We start from the raw sequence: 20,851 nt of genomic DNA on the forward strand, positions 1-20,851 counted from the left end.
TATGACATGTTATTTCCTGAGTTTGCTGTTGTGCTGATTTTTTTTCTTATCAGTTCTCAAACTTCTGAGTCCCACTGGAAGTTGACTCTAGGAGAGATTTGTTTTGTTTCATGAGGTCTTTACACAGGTCTTCAAATTTGGCAGGTAGTACTGACAAGGAACATGGCATTAGTCCCAGAAAAAGGAATTAAGAATCCTGGTTTCATTTTACTCATTCATTTATTGTGTATCTTTTGGCTTATATCCTTTATTGTTCAGGTCTCAATTATCCATTTTTATGATTGGAATATAATATTTATAGCATGATTTACAGAATCATATTTTGCAATAAAACCTCAGTGCCTCATTTATATCAGCGTAAGTCCTTGAGCCTTTTTGGAAAACTGTGAGTCTTTCTTGCTTTGTATTTTATCTTATCTCTCCATTTCTAAATAACTTCTATTCATTTACATCAGGAATCTATTTTGAAACATCTGTCTTTGGAGTATTAGAAATTAGTAATGTGATTGCCTTAGGACAGCTACCACCCTTATCAGATGCTAGTTTTGATTTGCCCAAAATCTTGTGATCTATATTGGCAATTCTTAACCCTTGCTGCTTATTAAAATGATCTGGAGAGCTTAAAGTAACGACAAAAGCAGACTCCATGCCCTGCCCCTACACCAATTAAATCAGAGGTAAAGCTTAAGGCACTTTATTTTTTAAGAGCTTTCCACTAACGTGTACCCATAATTGAAGATAACGGATGGAGATGCTTAATGTTGAGTGTCATTCAGCATTAATGGAAGCCTAATATTTCACATTAACAGCAAAGTACAGAAAAATGATAATGAAAAATCCCATCAATGTTGGAATCTTTAAGTGAGCACGGTTGATAAGAGAAGATTAATCTCTTCAGAAATAGTCTGAAAAGATCAAAACATCATCTTCCCATTTCTAGACTCTGCCTCTATAAGGTTCTCAACCTCCTAATCTTCCATTTTAAGATCTACAATCTTATTGTCAATCTTTATTTCTAAAAAGATGCTTTGAACAGTTTTTAAAAATCATTTATCTGTAAAACATTACCTAACAATAGGAAGCTACTTGTAGTTTTTATCATTTTTCACCAGTTTTCTTCCTTATTACCTTATATTTAGAATTTCAGTTCTTGACTCTTAAACGCTTTATTTTAGATAATTTTAGTTAAAAGCTTAGGATTTTACATTGAACCTGAGTTTGAACACAGTTAGAAAAAATGCTGGTCTTAAACTGAACTGGCTTGGCCAAGCCACTTAATCTCTTTTACTCTCCATATCTGTCAGTAAAATTGGAATAACAAGGGGGAGGTGTAGTAGCTCATACCTGTAATCCCAGCACTTTGGGAGGCTCAGGCAGGAGGATCCCTTGAGTTTGGGAGTTCAAGATCAACCTGGGCAGCATAGCGAGACCTCATCTCTATAAAAAGAAAGAAAGAAAGAAAAAGAATAATACTTCATAATATTGCTGGGAGAGTCAGAACCATGTATTAAATGTTACTTAATACCAGGGACTTAGTCAACATTTAACACAAGTTAAGTATTGTTTTTGTTGTTGATTCTGATGAAATCTTGGTCCTCCTTCTTCCTTTTTCTGGTCAACAAATTTTCTGGTTGCCTACTATGTTACCAACCTTGTGGTATGTGCCAGAAAAACAGCCATGAATAAGAGAGATGCTATCCATGTCTTTATGAGCTTCCTTGACTCCTCTATTGGAAGCATTCCAAACTAAAACCTACTAATTGAATGGGTCCTTACATAGATATACATGCACTCACAATGATAGGATTACTGTCCTGCTGATGAAGAATTCCTCTAGTTTATTGTTTATTCCTAAAAAATAATTCTTTTCTGTCTGCCTTATTAATTGTATCTTTTTTCAATTCCCACCCTAGCCACAAATATGATTTCTGACATAACATGTTCTGGGAAAACCATCACTATTGTGGAAGAACCTAGTTCTGTCATATGCTTCTGTTGTGTGCATACTCTGAATTCTCTTTTCATGTTCTGTCAGAATATCTCAGGGAGACCAGCTCAGTCCTTCTCGGATTCCTAATTTAGCCTACCTCGAGCTACAGAAAAAATGAGTATTACTAGATAGCCCCAAGGAAGTGGATTTTTGGTAGTTGTCTCAGAAACAGAAAGGAGGTAAACCGAGGTTGATGAATATCTACCTTTTGTCAAGCTATAGTTAGAGGGGATGAGGTTGTGGTTCATCAACTGGAAACTACCTTCCTGGGAGACCCCAACATTTTGCCTGTTCTTATCTTCCTGGGTGGAACCCCTTAGATGAGGTTGCTGCCCTATTATTCTGAAAGTGCCCTGAGTCCTAAGCCTTAGGATCTTTAAGGCATGACTATCACTACACTCCAGGGTTCTCTTTTCATTTTTCACTAGAGCCCCTTATGCCAGATCTAATGAAGTTCAGTTTTAAAGATCAACCAACTGTTACACATTTAACATCTCTCAAGTGTGAGACAAGATTTTAAAATTTTATCTCCACTTGACATGGATAATTTATCTGTGTTTTCATTTGTCTTTTTTTTTTTTTTTTTTTGTATACCACCTCTTCATAGGATTGGAAAATTGAACTTTCTTTCCAGTCTGTCTCTTTTTTTCTAACCTTAAATGTAGGTATTTCTCTGTCTTCTTTGTTTTACATTCTCTGAAGATGAACTCTTCTATACCCCAAGACTGACTCAAATTTTCATCTCAACTGCAGAGCTTTTTCCTAATTTCCAGTCTCATATATCTTTTTGCTCGTGCAAACTCACTTTGGAAGTTCCGTTAGCATATCACTTGTGCTATGTCCAACACTGAACAAATTATCTCCCTAATACCTGCTCTGAATCTATCCTTCTTCCTGCATTTCTTGCCTTTGTTAATGTTATCACTTTACTCATTTGTACTAGTCTGTTCTCATGCTGCTAATAAAGACTTACCAGAGACTGGGTAATTTATAAAGAAAAAGAGGTTTAATGGACTCACAATTTAACATGGCTGGGGAGACCTCACAATCATGGCAGAAGGTGAAAGATGAGCAAAGGCATGTCTTGCATGGTGGCAGGCAAGAGAAGCATGTGCAGAGGAATTCCCAATTATAAAACCATCAGGTCTTGTGAGACTTATCCATGACCATGAGAAACAGTGGGGTGGGGTGGGAAACCATACACGTGATTCAATTATCCTCATCTGGCCCTGCCTTTGACATATGGGGATTATTGTAACTCAAGGTGAGAGTTGGGTAGGGACATAGCCAAACTATAGCACCATTCATCTTCCATTCTTCCTTTCCTCTCACCAAGTCTTATTGTTTGGTTATATTTCCTGGACTCTCTGGAAGTCATTACACTCCATCTTCTGGCCCTCCAACCTCTTTAATATCTATCACCTTTACTGGGGTTGAAAACTTGCGATTTTTCTAAAACAGAAACTTGATTATGATGTTTTCTTAAAAACAGTTCTCTCCATTCCATCCATTTGGGACAAAATTGATAAATTCCAAATTCACTGAAAGACATACAAGGCTTTTTATGGGCGAATCCTTAACTGACCTTTGGGCCACATCAGTTGTCATTCTCTCTTTGTGCCTTCCACTTCTGCTGTACTCAAGGACTGCTTTTATGCTTTTGCATCTGACATTCCCTCTCTATTTTCCCTCCTGTCTACCTGCCCAAAATTTACTTGTATTTCAAGATTCTGCTCAACAGTGTCATCTTTGGGAAATTTTCCCTAACATTTCTCCTGACCCTCTATGTCGCCTTTTTTTTTTTTTTTTTTTTTTCTAGAGACAGAGTCTTGCTCTGCTACCCATGTTGGAGTGCAGTGGCACAATCACAGCCCACTGCAGCCTTAATCTCTTGAGCTCAAACCATCCTCCCACCTCAGCCACCTGTGTAGCTGGGACTACAGGCGTGCACCACCACATTTGGCTAATTTTTTTTTTTTTTTTTTTTTTTTTTTTGTAGGATGGGTCTTGCTATGTTGCCCAGGCTGGTCTCAAACTCCTGGTCTCGAGACATCCTCTGGTCTCAGCTTCTTAAAGTTCTGGGATTATAGCTGTGAGCCGTTGTTCCCAGTCTGTGTAGCTTTCTTAGTCTCCTGTCATAGCACATATCGCTCTTCTTTGTGGCTGTCCTTTGACCTCCTAGATTTCAATTCTGCTTCTTGAAGGTAAGGGCTATCTTTTATTTTGTAGCTACAGCCTTACACAACATTTGACACATAATAAATTGCCCAACTATCATTGTGTGGTTCTGTAACTTCTTATATTCTTTTCAAAGTGAGAAGCTTAAGCAGTCATTTCATTTTTTACATGAAGTTCTTAAAGCAACCCACACTCTGAAATATTGGAATCTCACTTTTATGAGCAATATATGTCAGAATTGGTGTTGTGTTTTGGAGCAGAAGTCTCCACTTCATACTGAAAAGAATATAGGGCACTCCAATTAGATATACTATATGGAACTATGTTACGCCAATTTCGTTTATTCTGCTTAAAATTTCCTGCCAAAAGCCAGAGAATACATCTGAGAACCTGGTTTTCTTATTTCAAATTTTGTGAGAACTTTGAAAGATAAGCTGAATAAGGTATCAAAGTTAATTTTCTTCGCTGTAAATGATATCTTACTTAAAATGTGTGTAGGCCTTAGGAAGAGCAGACATTTTCCCCTCCTTTGCCCCATCAAATTTCTTGACTGGCTACCACGGCTCATAGTAAGTAATTGTTTCCTGAAAAGTCCTATTTTTTTTTTTCCTTTGCTCCTGTTGGCGCATATTAGGGTTTAGTAAACTTGCTGTCCTGTTCTTTGGTTCAATGAATTGCAAGCAATATTTTATCAAACTAAATTCTGCTTTTTTAGCCTAATGACCTCTATAGGCTCTCTAGAGATACCTCAAGTAGAGCTAATGAATTTTCTTTTTGCCATGAGATTTTGTATTGGTGTGAGCTATTAAAAATAGCTGTTCTATAATAACAAATTAAATACTCTTGATTTTCTTGTTTTTAGGGATTCCTTCAGGATTCACAAGTACTATTGGGTCAGAAAATCTGGGATAATGAGAGTTTACTTATTGATGAAATGGCTGTATCATCATAATTGGTTGAGCTGGAGTAGATCATAGTTTGAGGGTAAACTACATAAACTGAAGGCCACAATTTTAGATGGATACCTGACAGTACCTATCAAGATACCCTTGCTTCCTTATGCAGCTCTCTTTTTTGTAATTCATTTAATAAAGTCCTTTGATTCCTTGGTTATCAAGTGAAGATATTCTTTTTCAACTCAAAATGTATTTACAAAAGTAATTTTATACACAGCGTATAGGGGATGTTAGAGGTTAAAAAGAATGCATTGTTTTAATGGAGAGGAATATCAATTTTTGCAGCGCCAATAAATTGTAGTAAATTGTAACAATTATTTTCTTCTGAAAGTGTAATTTTCTTGAGGACAAGATATCTTTGCATTCTTATTAACTGTAAAAGTATGTTAGTAGCTTATGTTCAGTTGCTGGATAAGTGAATGAATTGAACCATGCCTGTGGGACCGAATAACTACTAATACCATCTATCATTTCTTTTTATAGGTATTGCCATTTAAAGATACCTTCTTAGCAAATCTATGATAAAAAATATAAGTAACGGAAGAAATCATAACTGTTATTTGTCACGTGACAAGCATTTAATGTCAGAATGGCTCACCTAAAGCGACTAGTGAAATTACACATTAAGAGATATTACCATAAAAAGTTCTGGAAGCTTGGAGCAGTGATTTTTTTCTTTATAATAGTTTTGGTTTTAATGCAAAGAGAAGTAAGTGTTCAATATTCCAAAGAGGAATCAAGGATGGAAAGAAACATGAAAAGCAAAAACAAGATGTTGGATTTAATGCTAGAAGCTGTAAACAATATTAAGGATGCAATGCCCAAAATGCAAATAGGAGCACCTGTCAGGCAAAACATTGATGTTGGTGAGAGACCCTGTTTGCAAGGATACTATACAGCAGCAGAATTGAAGCCTGTTCTTGACCGTCCCCCTCAGGATTCAAATGCACCTGGTGCTTCTGGTAAAGCATTTAAGACAACCAATTTAAGTATTGAAGAACAAAAGGAAAAGGAACGTGGGGAAGCTAAACACTGCTTTAATGCTTTTGCAAGTGACAGGATTTCTTTGCACCGAGATCTTGGACCAGACACTCGACCTCCTGAGTATGTTGAAGAATATTTATTCTTTATTCTTTATCACCAGGCTTTGCAGGGGAGAAAGGAGTTAGCTAAGGAAATTGCCTGTCCTTTAGCTTCTCTAAGGCTGAAAATCAACAAATACTGTTTGTTTAACCTGTTGTATTTATTTTTTGCTTATAATGATTGAGGCTATATAACCCTATTTATGCTTGGTGAGGCAGTGCAGACATGAAAAGTTATTAGCTTGGAAATTGGAAAACTGAATTCTAGATATGACTGCTTTCCACAAGGAAATCCTTTAGTCCTAAATACTGTGGTTTTGTCACCTATTTAGGAGGAATTATTGGATAATTTTTATGGAAAATACAGAAGATAGAGGAATTATTTCTATTTCTCTGTGTATTTCTATATAATAGAAATGCTTAAAAATATGGCAGGATTTTGGAGTTATTGGATAATATTTTACAGATTTGTAAACCAGTTCTCAGACTTTGTGATTACTTTGACACAAAGTCTTTGAGTATACAACTATATTTCACAATGCCCTATTTTTTGCAGGCATTCTCTTAAAGAAGAACATCATTACAATTACTATTACAACTATGATTCTGTCTCTAGAGTTTTGTTAAGTTCTCATATCTATAAAGTTGTCTTCCTTTAGCTACTGAGAGGCTCACTTTTTTTTAAAATCTGGTTACTTTGTTTAGCTGTTTCAAGTATACAATATTTTGACTAATATTTCCCCCGGGTTCTGTTATGCTGTCTCTTTGTCCTTAGTTAACCTTTTAATTTTTTGTCTAGTCTGTGAGGTAAAGGCCAAATGCTGTATTTGAGCTGATACAGCTAAAATGAATTTCAGCACTATCAAGTCCTCAGTAGATTTTTTTTTTTTTCTTTTTTTTTGAGATGGAGTAGTTTGTTGCCCAGGCTGGAGTGCAGTGTAGCGATCGTGGCTCACTGCAACCTCCACCTCCCAGGTTCAAGCGATTCTTCTGCCTCAGCCTCCTGAGTAGCTGGGATTACAGGCACCCACCGCCACACTCAACTAATTTTGTTATATTCTTAGTAGAGATGGGTTTTCGCCATGTTGCCCAAGCTGGTCTTGAACTCCTGACCTCAGATCATCCACCTGCCTTGACCTCCCAAAGTGGTGAGATTACAAGTGTGAGCCACTGCACCTGGCCCTTCCTCAGTAGACTATTTATTATTATTATTATTATTTGAGATGGAGTCTCTCTCTGTTGCCTAGGCTGAAGTGTAGCAGCACGATCTCTGCTCACTGCAACTTCCACCTCCCAGGTTCAAGCGATTCTCTAGGCTTAGGCTCCTGAGTAGCTGAGACTACAGGCATACAGCACCATCTCTTGTTAATTTTTACATTTTTAATAGAGATGAGATTTAACCATGTTGGCTATGCTGGTCTTGAACTCCTGACCTCAGGTGATCTCCCCACCTTGGCCTCCCAAAGTGCTGGGATTACAGGTGTGAGCCACCTCACCTGGCCCCTCAGTAGATTTTTAAGAGTATAAGACAGTACAAGAAGGATACTCTGTCTTAAAAACAACAACAACAACAACAACAACAAAACAACCAGTAAAAGGCAAACTGTAAACAAACAATGCCTACATATTTTGCTTTCTGGTATTACATCTGGCAGTGAACTTGAACTGTTGTGCTATTCTAATCTGATTGATTCAAGTTTAAGTTGCTCATAATTTTAAATGAATATGTAAAGAAACTATGAAATATTCTACATGTTATAACAAGGCACATTATCCTTCCTTTTATATATTAATAGATTATAATGCAGTATTGCACTTTACTGATTTGGGGAAGGGTTTTGACTGAAAAGTAATCTACATTAAAAATCAATAATCATTATTTTATTTTATTTTTTTTTTCCTTTTTTTTTTTATTGCATTTTAGGTTTTGAGGTACATGTGATGAACATGCAAGATTGTTGCATAGGTACACACATGGCAGTGTGCTTTGCTGCCTTCCGTCCCCTCACCTGTATCTGTCATTTCTCCCCATGCTATCTCTTCCCACCTCCCCACCCCCCGCCCCTCCCCCATTTCCCCCCAACAGACCCCTGTGTGTAGTGCTCCCCTCCCTGTGTCCATGTGTTCTCATTGTTCAACACCCGCCTATGAGCGAGAATATATGGTGTTTGATTTTCTGCTACACTGTTGGTGGGAATGTAAATTAGTTCAACCATTGTGGAAGACAGTGTGGCAATTCCTCAAGGACCTAAAAATAGAAATCCCATTTGACCCAGCAATCCCATTACTGGGTATATATCCAAAGGATTATAAATCACTCTACTACAAGGACACGTGCACACGAATGTTCATTGCAGCACTGTTTACAATAGCAAAGACCTGGAACCAACCCAAATGCCCAACGATGATAGACTGGATAGGGAAAATGTGGTACATATACACCATGGAATATTATGCAGCCATCAAAAACGATGAGTTCCCGTCCTTTATAGGGACATGGATGAACCTGGAAACCATCATTCTCAGCAAATAATCATTATTTTTATTCTTTTGACATGACAATCAATGCTAGCTCAAAATGAGCTTTTTTCCACCAAGATAGCATTAAGAAGCTGTAATAATTTTCAGTAACGTTAATCACTAGTAAGTGTAAAACAACTAAGCACATTAACATTTTTTGCTTAGTGTTGAAGATTTAATTATTTCTTACTTTGGACAGGATTTTGTAGAGGTGATAAAGATTTGTTTTTTACTTTGACTATAACCAGTATCAGCAAAGAACACATTTTCTGAATAACTGCTAATGTTTTCCATGCTCATTAGAAATATAGATCTAGTTTCTTCCAAAGCTAGATGGTCATGTGACTGATAATTTAAACATGTTTCTACATGACAGGTTTTTCATATGGTTTGACTGAAATTATACAGTCACTTTGGCCAGTTATTTTAATTGCACTATTTTAAATATGTAAAACAATTTTCAAAGTATGCATTTAACATGTTAATTGTTTCATAATGAATGATGTTTTTGAAATCATATTGTGAAATTCTATTGTATTAATGATATAGCATAACACTTACTTGGTAATTATCAGTAAGCAAATAAATCCTAGTTTAAGCTGATGAAAAATTTCACAAGATTAAAGTGGTAACATGTTATTAATGTAAATTTTTGTGAAATTTTGTACTTTAAATCTTCAAAACCGTTTTATAATTCTTGATTAATAAATACGATATTAATTAACTCCATAGCAAGTAAAGGTAGGAAAAAATCTTAAACTTGGAATTTCACTTTCTCCTCAAAATACTTACAAAATAACAAGTTATGAGTTTCCTCTTTTTTTTTTCTTTAAAAATAAAAAAAAAGTATGGAATTTTTCACAATTTTTATTTCTAGTTGATGTTAGTTAAAAACCTTTATGGGTTCAAAATATAAGCTTATATTTAGTCCTTTGTTTCTGTGTAATTGTAGTTCAGGTATGTATATGAATAGTTTGTGATTGAGCTTTTTTAAAATTGGTAGTTTATCCAAAAATAGAATAAATAATTTGCTTTTGTTTGTGAATGACAAAGAAGGTGCTTATTTTTTTTCTGCTCATGCACCTGTATCATGCTTTGAAATCATGAAGAAACTGAAGAGTAAAGCCACTTTCACTCAGAACGCATCCTCTCCTTTTTCTACTCTGTTGTTGACATCTTCTCTCGATATTTGACTGCAGTCCAGCTCCTTATTTATCACTAGAAATATTCCATTTTAAAGACTTGCTCTTAGAAAAGGGTCTCAGAGACATTCCGATTGAGGTATAGCCATGAAAATAATTAATGGGATAATTTGTGGATCTTTTTAAGGGTGGTTTTCTCAGGCTTCTAATATCACACTAGAGGCTACAGTTTCCCTATTGGCCCTGGCAGAGCAACTGAAGTGTGTTGGACTCTTATCTCCATGAGTAAATGATTTACTTCCTTCTCTTTGTGTTTGAGCAGCACTGTTTAATTGTTCACACACTGAATTTACTGTGCCTTTTGACTGTATGGGAGGATTTCATAGTCTGTAGTCCAAAACTGCACAGCCATTTATGATTTTTAAGTGGCCTTAAAGATATAGTTGCTCTATTTGCTTATTTTTCCCATAAACTACACAGTTTAATTCTATGTCCCAGTGATTTGAAGCCCTCTCCTATGTGTTCTTTCATTTAATCTTCACCTCGATTCAGCAGGCTTGTACCACTAATTAGTCAAGGGTACTTACAGTCTCTCTCCCTATGCCCAATCAATGTTTCATATGGTGATAGCAGCACAGGAATTTTAACATGGATTTAGGTCTTTATTTCTATGTATGTTTTTTAAAAGGATTTTTTAAATGCTGGTCTTATTAAACAGTAGATGAAATGATTGAAGCAAAATCTTTAATATAACACATAGCAAATTGCAGTACTTAAGTATTTGCTGAATGATGAGCATCATAAAAACTTAGGTTTAGGCTCGACATAATGGCTAACACCTATAATCCCAATATTATGGATGGCTGAGGCAGGAAGATTGCTTGAGGCCAGGAGTTCAAGTCCAGTCTGGGCCACACCGTAAGGCTGTCTGTATTTTAAATAATAATCATAAGAACAAGAACATAGGTTTTATAGTAAAGCCATTTTTTTCCCTTTTGGTTATGCATACAGATCAAGTAAATTGATTCAATAAACCAACCTAGGAAAATATTTAGGAAACCTATATTATGTACTTAGGAAAGTATCTAATTAAAGATAATCTCTATAAAAATGTTTCAGTAAAGTGGTACAAGTTTTAAAGTTGCAAATACGAAAAATGGAAGATTTCTGCATGAAAGAAGAAAAACTTGGCGTTTTTTTGAGCAATTATAAGGATTTGTCTTTGTCGTTGTTGTTGTTGTTTTGAGATGGAGTCTCATTCTGTCACCCAGCCTGGAGTGCAGTGGTGCGATCTCTGCTCACTGCAACCTCCACCTCCCTGGTTCAAGCAATTCTCTTGCCTCAGACTCCCAAATACCTGGGATTCCAGGCACGTGCCACTATGCCTGGCTTTCTTTCTTTTTTTTTTTTTTTAAATTTTTAGTAGAGACGGGGTTTCTCCATGTTGGCCAGGCTGGTCTCAAACTCCTGACCTCAGGCAATCCTCCTACCTTGGCCTCCCAAAGTGCTGGGACTATAGGCCTGAGGCACCACCCCCGGCCTGGATTTGTCATTTTTACATGCTGTCTATTGTTGGTTATTTTCATTATTTAAAATGTTATTTGTATTTAAAATTGTATTGTTGAGAAAGCTTACAATAACCTGTTATAATTCTTGCTATGTTGTAATCCCTCTTGGTGGACGTCATCTCTGTGTGAGTCTGTTGCTTATAAAAAATTTGTTTTGATCTATTTACATTTTGCATGGCACTAAGATTATCTCACATAGAAAAAAACTATCATTTTTCAGTGATAAAGATTAAATAATGTTAATGTTAGCCATGGTATAACTGTGAAATAAAATAACACAATTTGTAATTGTTTTCTACTTCTTTGACTTGTAGATGTATTGAACAAAAATTTAAGCGCTGCCCTCCCCTGCCCACCACCAGTGTCATAATAGTTTTTCATAATGAAGCATGGTCCACATTGCTTAGAACTGTCCACAGTGTGCTCTATTCTTCACCTGCAGTACTGCTGAAGGAAATCATTTTGGTGGATGATGCTAGTGTAGATGGTAAGAAAGCACATGCAAATTAGATTGTTTCCCAAATAAATCCATATGGTGGTATCTAAAGTCTACTTGTTATATGGTGCTCTCTGTATGCCATCTCAGAGCCTCAATAATAAAAGTTTGAATAGTAAGTATGCTGAATGAAAATAAAATCCAAGGATGGACATATTCAAACATTTTCAAATGCAGAAACTATTCGTAACTCTGTAGTCCTCAATGTGAGACTGTTGTTGTAAGGCACAGTGGTTAAGAGCAGACTTGAACCTTGGAGTCAGGCTGCCTTGATTTGAATCTCAGCTCTTTTCATAACCAACTTGGGCAAGTTCAACTTCTCTTCCATGTTTTTGTTTTTTTTTTTAATTAGTAAAACTGGGAATAATACCATATTAAATCAAATGTATTATGTGTCATTAATTTATAAATCACTAGGAGAAAACCCACAGCTAATTAAAGTTAACATGCCATTGATTGTAAGAAGTATCTAATGGTGTAGCTTAAAATTGAGGAAATACAGCACTAGTGCATAACTTCTAGAGTTATTTTAAAGACCAAATGGGTTAATATAAATATATCAATAAATAATATAAATGAATAGTTAAAAATCACTGAAGAGTCACCATGTTCTATTTTATTGGGTGTTCTTAAATATTCCAAGATATTATTTATAATGTTACCCAAATTCTTTAGTGCATTTCAACTTAAAATTGGAAGTCAAATACTAAATTACACATTTTAAATTGGAATCACAAGGCTAATTTAACAAATACTGTAACTTGCTAAATTTTCAAACATCATAAGTATTTTAAACATTATATCAAACAGATACATATTATTTCAATGATTACAAAATTTATTCCTTAATAAATCCAAGTTTGGAGTCAGATGTCTCATTTTATCCTTCCAGCAATCGCCCATTATGCTCATTAAAGAAACTGAGGCACAGAAAAGGTAAAATACCTTGCCCAAGGTCACACAGCTAAAAGTATTTGTGCCAAGAAGTGAAATCAGGGCACCTGCTTGCATGTAGCTTTTTGTTCTTAACCTCCCAAATAAAGGGTGTACATAGGAGCTAAATTTAGGGTACAGATATGAATTTACAGGAAGTTCATATGCTGTAAGTAAAATTATTATTTTTTTACAAATTCCAACAGTGAGAGGGTATATCGAAGGAATCTGTAGTAACTCCATTTAAAATAATTCTAATCAAGGATGTGGAAAATTTTATAAGTCTCTTAAAACAGAAAATATTTATGATTGTATTTTTTAATATGAATTACAATTCTGCTTGTCTTTCTGAGAATTATTGAGGTAGTTAGAAGGTGTTAAACAGTTAATCTGGTAATTATTTTGAACTAGTTAGAAGGTGTTAAAAAGTTGACCTATTACTCTGAGACAAGAGTGTTTAGATAGATTTATTTTTCTGCCAAGTTTTTTCCTGGACTTAACCTTTCTTATGAATGTTTAAGCTTTAAATAAGCAGCTCTCTTATCTGTGATAATATATGCTTTTTTTCCAATTCTCCAGTGGTTCAGGTTTTCTTAATAGTCCCCAATCTTTTTGAGGCTATGTTTTGGGCCCAAGAAGGCTGCTTGAGGAACTGAACTTGATGAATTTTATACTCAATAAGAAATCAAAATTTAATTGTGAAAAACAGGCTTAAGAAATTGTTTAAGAATATGAACAGCTGGGTGCAGTGGCTCACCCTGTAATCCCAGCATTTTGGGAGGCTGAGGCCTGCAAATAGCTTGAGTTCAGGAGTTGCAGACCACCCTGGGCAACATGATGAAACCCTGTCTCTTAACAAAGAAAAAAAAAACTAGCTGGGCGTGTTGGCACACGCCTGTTGTCCCAGCTACCTGGAAAGCTGAGGAGAATCGCTTGTGGCCCAGAGGTGGAGTTTGCAGTGAGCTGTGCCACCGTACTCCAGCCTGGGCAACAGAGCAAGACTGTCTTAAAACAAACCAAACAAAAAACAACACTCGACTGATATTTGTTAATAATTTTTTTTTAAAAACCTGTGATCTCAACTTTTGCTTATTACAAACCTCATCCAATTAGGGATATTGAATTAAAATATATATCCAATACTAAAATTTACCTTTACTGGAAAAAAAATCTGTCAGGAGACTCCAAAGATTTCACAAATTTTTCTGCTGACTCTATGTAGGAATAGTCCCAAACTGCTATAGCCCTGGACTTTCTGACTTGTCTCAACATTTTGGTCTTAAATTATTTTGATCCTTGCTTAAATATCAGAGATCTTTTGATATTTGACATTTTTATTTAAGATTTCCAGATTTAAATATCAATTTCAAAGCACTGCATATCTTTTTGGCCAAATTCCATTTTTTTCACTCTTGTGGCTAGTCTTCTCAGACCTCTAAACAAGTCTTCTTAATGACTAGCATTCACTCCATTTGAAGCTTCTCACTTCTCTCCAAACACATTATATTTGTTGATAAGAAGTGTACAGAATCAGTATGTGTTACAGTAGTGATAATTTGCATAGATAGTCTTTTCCCCAGTAAGGAATAGAGATAAAATTTTCATCTTACTGGAAGGACACATGCAACTGTTAAAGATTATGAATTTGGAAGGATCATTGCTCTATGGTTTCATTAGTTTTCATATGCTATATATGAAATAAATTTAGAAAGAGTTAATCCTGATTTTTTTTTCTTTACAGATTACTTACATGATAAACTGGATGAATATGTAAAACAGTTTTCTATAGTAAAAATAGTCAGACAAAGAGAAAGAAAAGGTCTGATCACTGCTCGGTTGCTAGGAGCATCAGTCGCAACAGCTGAAACGCTCACATTTTTAGATGCTCACTGTAAGTATATATGTATGGTTGTAACATTTTTCCTCCCTCTCCCTCTAATTTAAAAGGTAAGGAAGCCTTTTCTTTTCTAAATGCCTAATTGCATTTTTTTTCACGGCATTTTCAACTGGTGATTATAGCAATGACATCTCAAGCAGATAGCAGCTCTGCAGAGAAAATTCCTTTCACTTACAAAGAATTCTTACTTCTTTGTGCTTAAGTTTTCTCAACTTTAATATTTTCCAGTTACTAGCTGTTCCAGCCAGTTATCCTTGCCTTATTTTTTTTTCTTGATTCTTACACTGTAAAGTGAGTGAAAGCTTATTTAATATTTAAATATGGCTGTGCATGGTGGCTCATGCCTGTAATCCCAGCTCTTTGGGAGGTCAGGGTGGGTGAATCACTTGAGGTCAGGAGTTCAAGACCAGCCTGGCCAACATGGTGAAAGCCCATCTCTACTAAAAATACAAAAAAATAGCCGGGCATGGTGGCATGTGCCTGTAATTCCAGCTACTAAAGAGACTGAGTCATGGGAATCGCTTGAACCCAGGAGGCAGAGGTTGCAGTGAGCCAAGATTGTGCCACTACACTCTAGCCTGGGTGACAGAGTGACACTCCATTTTAAAATGAATGAATGAATGAATGAATGAATGTAAACCACCCTATCATTAAACTTTGTCCTAGTCCTGCTGCTTTTAATTTTTATATTTTAGTTTTTGTGTTTTTCAAAAAAATTTGCAGACTCCTTGGCATAAAAAGGAGTCTGCGAATTTTCAAAAAAACCCACAAAACCAAAATATGTTTATATATATAGTTTTTATGCCAAGTTAGGGGTGTCCCTTCCCAACTTCTTTGGTATCTCTTCCATAAACATTGTCAATTTTTGTTTGACTTTGTTGCTGTTGGTTTTTCTTTGTACTTTAATTTTTTTTCAAAGTCAAAGTATTTAAAGCATTTAGAAAGCATTTTCAGAGTCAATGTATCATATGCCTGCTAGGTATAACTAAAATGTCATTTACTCCCTTGAGCTTTGAGTTTAGTGGGTAATACTCTGTATGAGTGTCTAGCTTTGAATTGGCCAGTGCTTAGGTTATGTTTCACCCAGTAAGTGGTTTTGAGCACGCACCAATTATTACAGAACGGCTTTTAGATGTGCTTGGGTTGCTTAGAGCCATCATGTTCAGTTCTCTCTCAACACCAAACATTTCAAAAATGAATAAAAGACTAAAGGTAATCCTGAGACGTGTTGTAAAAAGAAAAATACCATCCTCTGGTATTTCTTCTCCTTGTCCAAAATTACAATAAGATCATACTGGACATTCTTCCACACTGGGTGAATGTATCTGATGGTCCTTCTGGACCATGACTTGTAAATTCTGCTTTGTGGGAGCCCAGAATGGGACTGCACATGAATTGTCTGAACCTGCTGTGCATCATGTAAAATAGCCTGGCCTGTGGCGAGGACCCAGACCTATCGTGGTATGGAACTCCTTGGCCCTCCCTTTATAGTAGGTCTGAGGCAGCTAGAATGGTCCTTCTTCTCCATTTGCTAAAATCAGAATTTATACTGACTGCTTATTTTCTCCTAAGACCCAGTCAAATAAACGAAGATTTCAATTACTGTACCTTACTCAGAGAGATGCATGTTTAAATAAATCAGAACACGTTTAGGGCCAGGTAACATGGAACAGCAAAAAGCTACCTTTGATTCATGGGCCATTTCAACACGTCATCTAAACTTTAAATACACTAGGGTTATTTTGCATATTTTGTAGAAGAAAGAAGGTCATCATCTGTAGGGGAGTTTTTCTAACTGTGTTGAATCCTGTTTCAACTTTTTCATCCTACCCTTATCTCATCTCAAGAAACCTTTAAGAAATCTCTCCTTCTGGAGATCTGTTGTACAACTTGGTGATTATGATTAATAATAATGTATTGTCTACTCGAAAATTGCTAAGAGTAGATCTTAGATGTTCTTACCACCCACTTCATAAGCCAATAGGGTGATGGATATGTTAATTAGCTTGATTGTAATAATCATTTTTTATAATGTATACATATATAAATGCTATGCTATATACTGTAAATATATAGAATTTTTATTTGTCTTTTATATCCCAATAAATCTGAGGAAGAAAGAAATCTCCATTATATACATGTTCAAAACATAAATGATTCTGTTATTTTCATTTCTCTGCAAACCTTCACCTAAACAACTAAAGAAAACGCATTCAATGTTTATATTGAGTTAATTAAAATTCTGTTCCCTCCAGGTGAGTGTTTCTATGGTTGGTTAGAACCTTTGTTGGCCAGAATAGCTGAGAACTACACTGCTGTCGTGAGTCCAGATATTGCATCCATAGATCTGAATACGTTTGAATTCAACAAACCTTCTCCTTATGGAAGTCACCATAACCGTGGAAATTTTGACTGGAGTCTTTCATTTGGCTGGGAAACACTTCCTGATCATGAGAAGCAAAGAAGGAAAGATGAAACCTACCCAATTAAGTAAGATGATTGCTTACATTGAATATGTACACACTCTGTTTTACAGCAATTGCCCCTGAGGTAATTGATAAAGAACACACACATTCTATATAAAGAGAATCTAAAAGTCATTCATTTATGGACTTACTTACACATGATGTTGCTTAGTAAGAGATAGCAGTAAGTGAACTCTTAGGTTTTCCTCATCAATTATTACTTAAGAATCTTGAAGCATGGTTAGAAGACATTTAATTTTGCCCCAATGGGAGAAGACATGAAGTACTCCTCACCACTCCAAAAATCTTGACTTTGAAGCTAGCATTTCTAGTTTTTATTAATCTGTATAAAAACTTTGAAAATGTGATGTGGCTTTAATTTTTGAATTTGATTCAGTTCTTAAAATATGCTGTTTTATCTTTAGTTTTTATAACAAAATTTGACAATGGATTATTTTTCAGAACACCTACTTTTGCAGGAGGACTTTTTTCCATATCAAAAGAATATTTTGAGTATATTGGAAGTTATGATGAAGAAATGGAAATCTGGGGAGGTGAAAATATAGAAATGTCTTTCAGAGTAAGTTTATGGAAATTAAATATAGCAGATATCTTAAACAATAAAATATATTGTGTTCTAATTGGCTGGTACAGATGATTACAGCTGTGTGCACTCTACTTTTTGTGCTTTCTAAAACTTAATTGCTAGAAATTTTGGAATAAGAATATTTTCTTTTAATATGTAACTTAATATATGTATTCATTGTTGCCAATGTAACAAGAGGAATCACTTAAACTCCTGTGTCCAGGCAATAACACCAATTAATGCACTTGTAACTACTGAATTCCAGCCAAGATAAATATAATTAAATCTAGTGCTTCAGGAAATGAGTTGATTATCAAGGGAGTTAGAATGGAAAAACATTTATGTATAATTTTAAAGGACATTGGACTTAACTGTTTGGATTGAATGAGCTGGATATTTTTCTATATATAAGTCAATATATTAAAAAAGGCTTTGGATAGGCTCCATATGTACCTTATTTATTTAATTTCATGTTTCATTTTCTGCAGTAACTTTATCATTCATTTTTCATCTATGGGCTGGAATGTAGTGGAAAAAGAACTGAACTAGGTAGGAGTTAGAAGATTTAAGATCTGGCTCTGGCTTGCTCCATCACATAGCGGCAGTGATGATCTTAGCCAAGTCTGAACTGCTTATGGCAGGGGTCTTGTTTATTTATATCAGTATTTCCAACCCCTAGCACATGTTGGGTCACAAGCACAGTTTGTTGAGTTGAACTGAGTCTTCTCATTTGTTCAAGAAAGAAAGTAGATAAAGAGAATGTGATCACTTGCTCTACTACTAGCACATACTATTAAATATGACTTATTTTCAGATTCTTTGGTTGGTGACTATGGCAGAGTCAACTATTAAGATATTTAAGTGAAAAACCATTGATTTCATGATTTGCCATTTCATTTTGAATTAATGCAAATAAGCGTTTCTTGTTTTTTTTTTTTTTGTTTGTTTGTTTTACATTTTCTTTCTAAATAGGCATGAATTTTTAAATAATCATCCACTACTTCACAACTTCAATAGAATGGTCATTGGTAATAATGGCTATCCAGAATTGTTTTCCTTGATTACAAAATTAAATATGTAAGAGGTAATAAGGTCTGAGTCCATTTAAACCTAAGCTTAGAAGAGAAACTCTAGTTTAAGTGAAGTGACTATGTAAGCAGTTCAGACAGAAGTCAAATGCATAAGAGCCTCTAGTTTTCTGTGTATATTAGAGAACTTACATAATTACTTGCAAAAAAAACACCTGGAATTAATTTTTATGAAAAATCTGAATTCATTATTTTGTTAACTTGCTGAAAATGCACTTCTTTTATCTTTGGTGTCTATGCCATTTAATAAAAATCATTCCTTATATTTAAGAACTTAAGTTGAAATGACAGGGGACAGAGACTATTTGTAATATTGTAATCTCTTCTCTATTTTTGTTTTTAGTATCTTAAAGGTGAACTTAAAAGCAACACTGATTTTTCTAAAATACTGTAAATTTAAACAAATATCATTAATTATCAGGTATGGCAATGTGGTGGGCAGTTGGAGATTATGCCTTGCTCTGTTGTTGGACATGTTTTTCGCAGCAAAAGCCCTCATAGCTTTCCAAAAGGCACTCAGGTGATTGCTAGAAACCAAGTTCGTCTTGCAGAAGTCTGGATGGATGAATACAAGGAAATATTTTATAGGAGAAATACAGATGCAGCAAAAATTGTTAAGCAAGTAAGTTAAAGCTAAGTAGTTAAAATGCAATAAAAATCTGTAACAGGTTCACAGGCCATTTTGCTTTGATTCATCTCAAGCACAAAACATCAAAATAAATTGAAAGTAGATTTGTAATTTTAACTCTTAATATATGTAACTTATGAATGCAAGTTTCCTTTTTTTTTTTTTTTTTTTTTGAGACGGAGTTTTGCTTTTGTTACCCAGCTTGGAGTGCAATGGCACAATCTCGGCTCACCGCAACCTCCTGGGTTCAGGCAATTCTCCTGCCTCAGCCTCCTGAGTGGCTGGGATTACAGGCACGTGCCACCATGCCCAGCTAATTTTTTGTATTTTTAGTAGAGACGGGGTTTTACCATGTTGACCAGGATGGTCTCGATCTCTTGACCTTGTGATCCACCCGCCTCGGCCTCCCAAAGTGCTGGAATTACAGGCGTGAGCCACTGCGCCCGGCCCCCCAGTTTTCTTTTTTTAAGAAAAAAACTAAGTAAACTGCTTTTGACAAATCAGGAATTCAACTTGATGTTTTTAATATGAAAGATACTTTATTTTTGTTGCTGCCCGGTTCACTATTTTACTCAAAGAACATTAAGCAGAACTGTGGTGGTTTTTTTTTTTTTTGTTGTTGTTGTTATGTTTTTTACTGGTTTTAGGAGATATAACACCTAAATAAAGGTTCTAAGTGACTTTTTGCACTGGGGATAGAGACAATGTCTTAAGTGGCAAGAGAATGAACCAGGAATGTCAAGGCTTTTTTTCTTTTTTTTCAAGTTCTAGTTCCACTACTTACTGGAAATGTTACTTTGGCAAAGCCTTTGAGTACGTAAAATAGGAAAGACACTTCATAGAGTGGCTGCAGGGTGGCTGGACATGGAGGGGATGTTAACATGTTTCTTTTCTCTCCTTCCTGTTTTTGAGAGATGAGATACATATTCTGACTCTCTCCCAGAGTAGCTGTGAAATAAGAAAGTGATAAGTGCTAACAAATACATGGTACTCTTGTTATTAACCTGTCATAAATAGATTATGCTCTGTAGGACCATGAAACCTAACACATTGAAGTAAGTTCCAATAGTCTTAATAATGTTAGATGAGGTAAATTAACTAGAGATTTTAAGACCATGCTTCAATGAATAGTACTCATCTCTTTGTAGGAAATAGATAGTGCTAATTTGCAGTGTGGGCGGAAGGTGGAGTACTTATTGGGAGTAAGTGGTATCAATATTTGGGCTGTTGTGATAAAGAAAGATCTGGTTACCTCTTTCCCCTTTTCTTAGTCTCCACTATCTCCCTGATAGGATGCAAATTCAGAGCAGTACTGTGTTAGA

General features: G+C 35.4%; 1 protein-coding gene across 4 annotated transcripts in view; it reads left to right on the plus strand.

The window, feature by feature from the left end:
• Window positions 1-20,851, plus strand: part of GALNT3 (polypeptide N-acetylgalactosaminyltransferase 3) — a 120,173-nt gene that overhangs the window by 91,948 nt on the left and 7,374 nt on the right. For 3 of the 4 annotated variants that reach the window (XM_074399560.1, XM_074399561.1, XM_003921916.4), the window contains 6 exons: window positions 5,608-6,228; window positions 11,751-11,923; window positions 14,607-14,756; window positions 17,018-17,252; window positions 17,690-17,807; window positions 19,323-19,523. In XM_074399560.1, coding sequence (XP_074255661.1) covers window positions 5,714-6,228; window positions 11,751-11,923; window positions 14,607-14,756; window positions 17,018-17,252; window positions 17,690-17,807; window positions 19,323-19,523 — 1,392 coding nt within the window. In that variant the 5' untranslated portion in view covers window positions 5,608-5,713. Of the gene's footprint in view, window positions 1-3,990; window positions 4,195-5,607; window positions 6,229-11,750; window positions 11,924-14,606; window positions 14,757-17,017; window positions 17,253-17,689; window positions 17,808-19,322; window positions 19,524-20,851 lie in introns of those variants that run through there. The other variant, XM_074399562.1, reaches the window with a different exon arrangement.

This window comes from Saimiri boliviensis, chromosome 5 (genome assembly GCF_048565385.1).
Source record: "Saimiri boliviensis isolate mSaiBol1 chromosome 5, mSaiBol1.pri, whole genome shotgun sequence".
Classification (NCBI taxonomy): Eukaryota; Metazoa; Chordata; class Mammalia; order Primates; family Cebidae; genus Saimiri; species Saimiri boliviensis.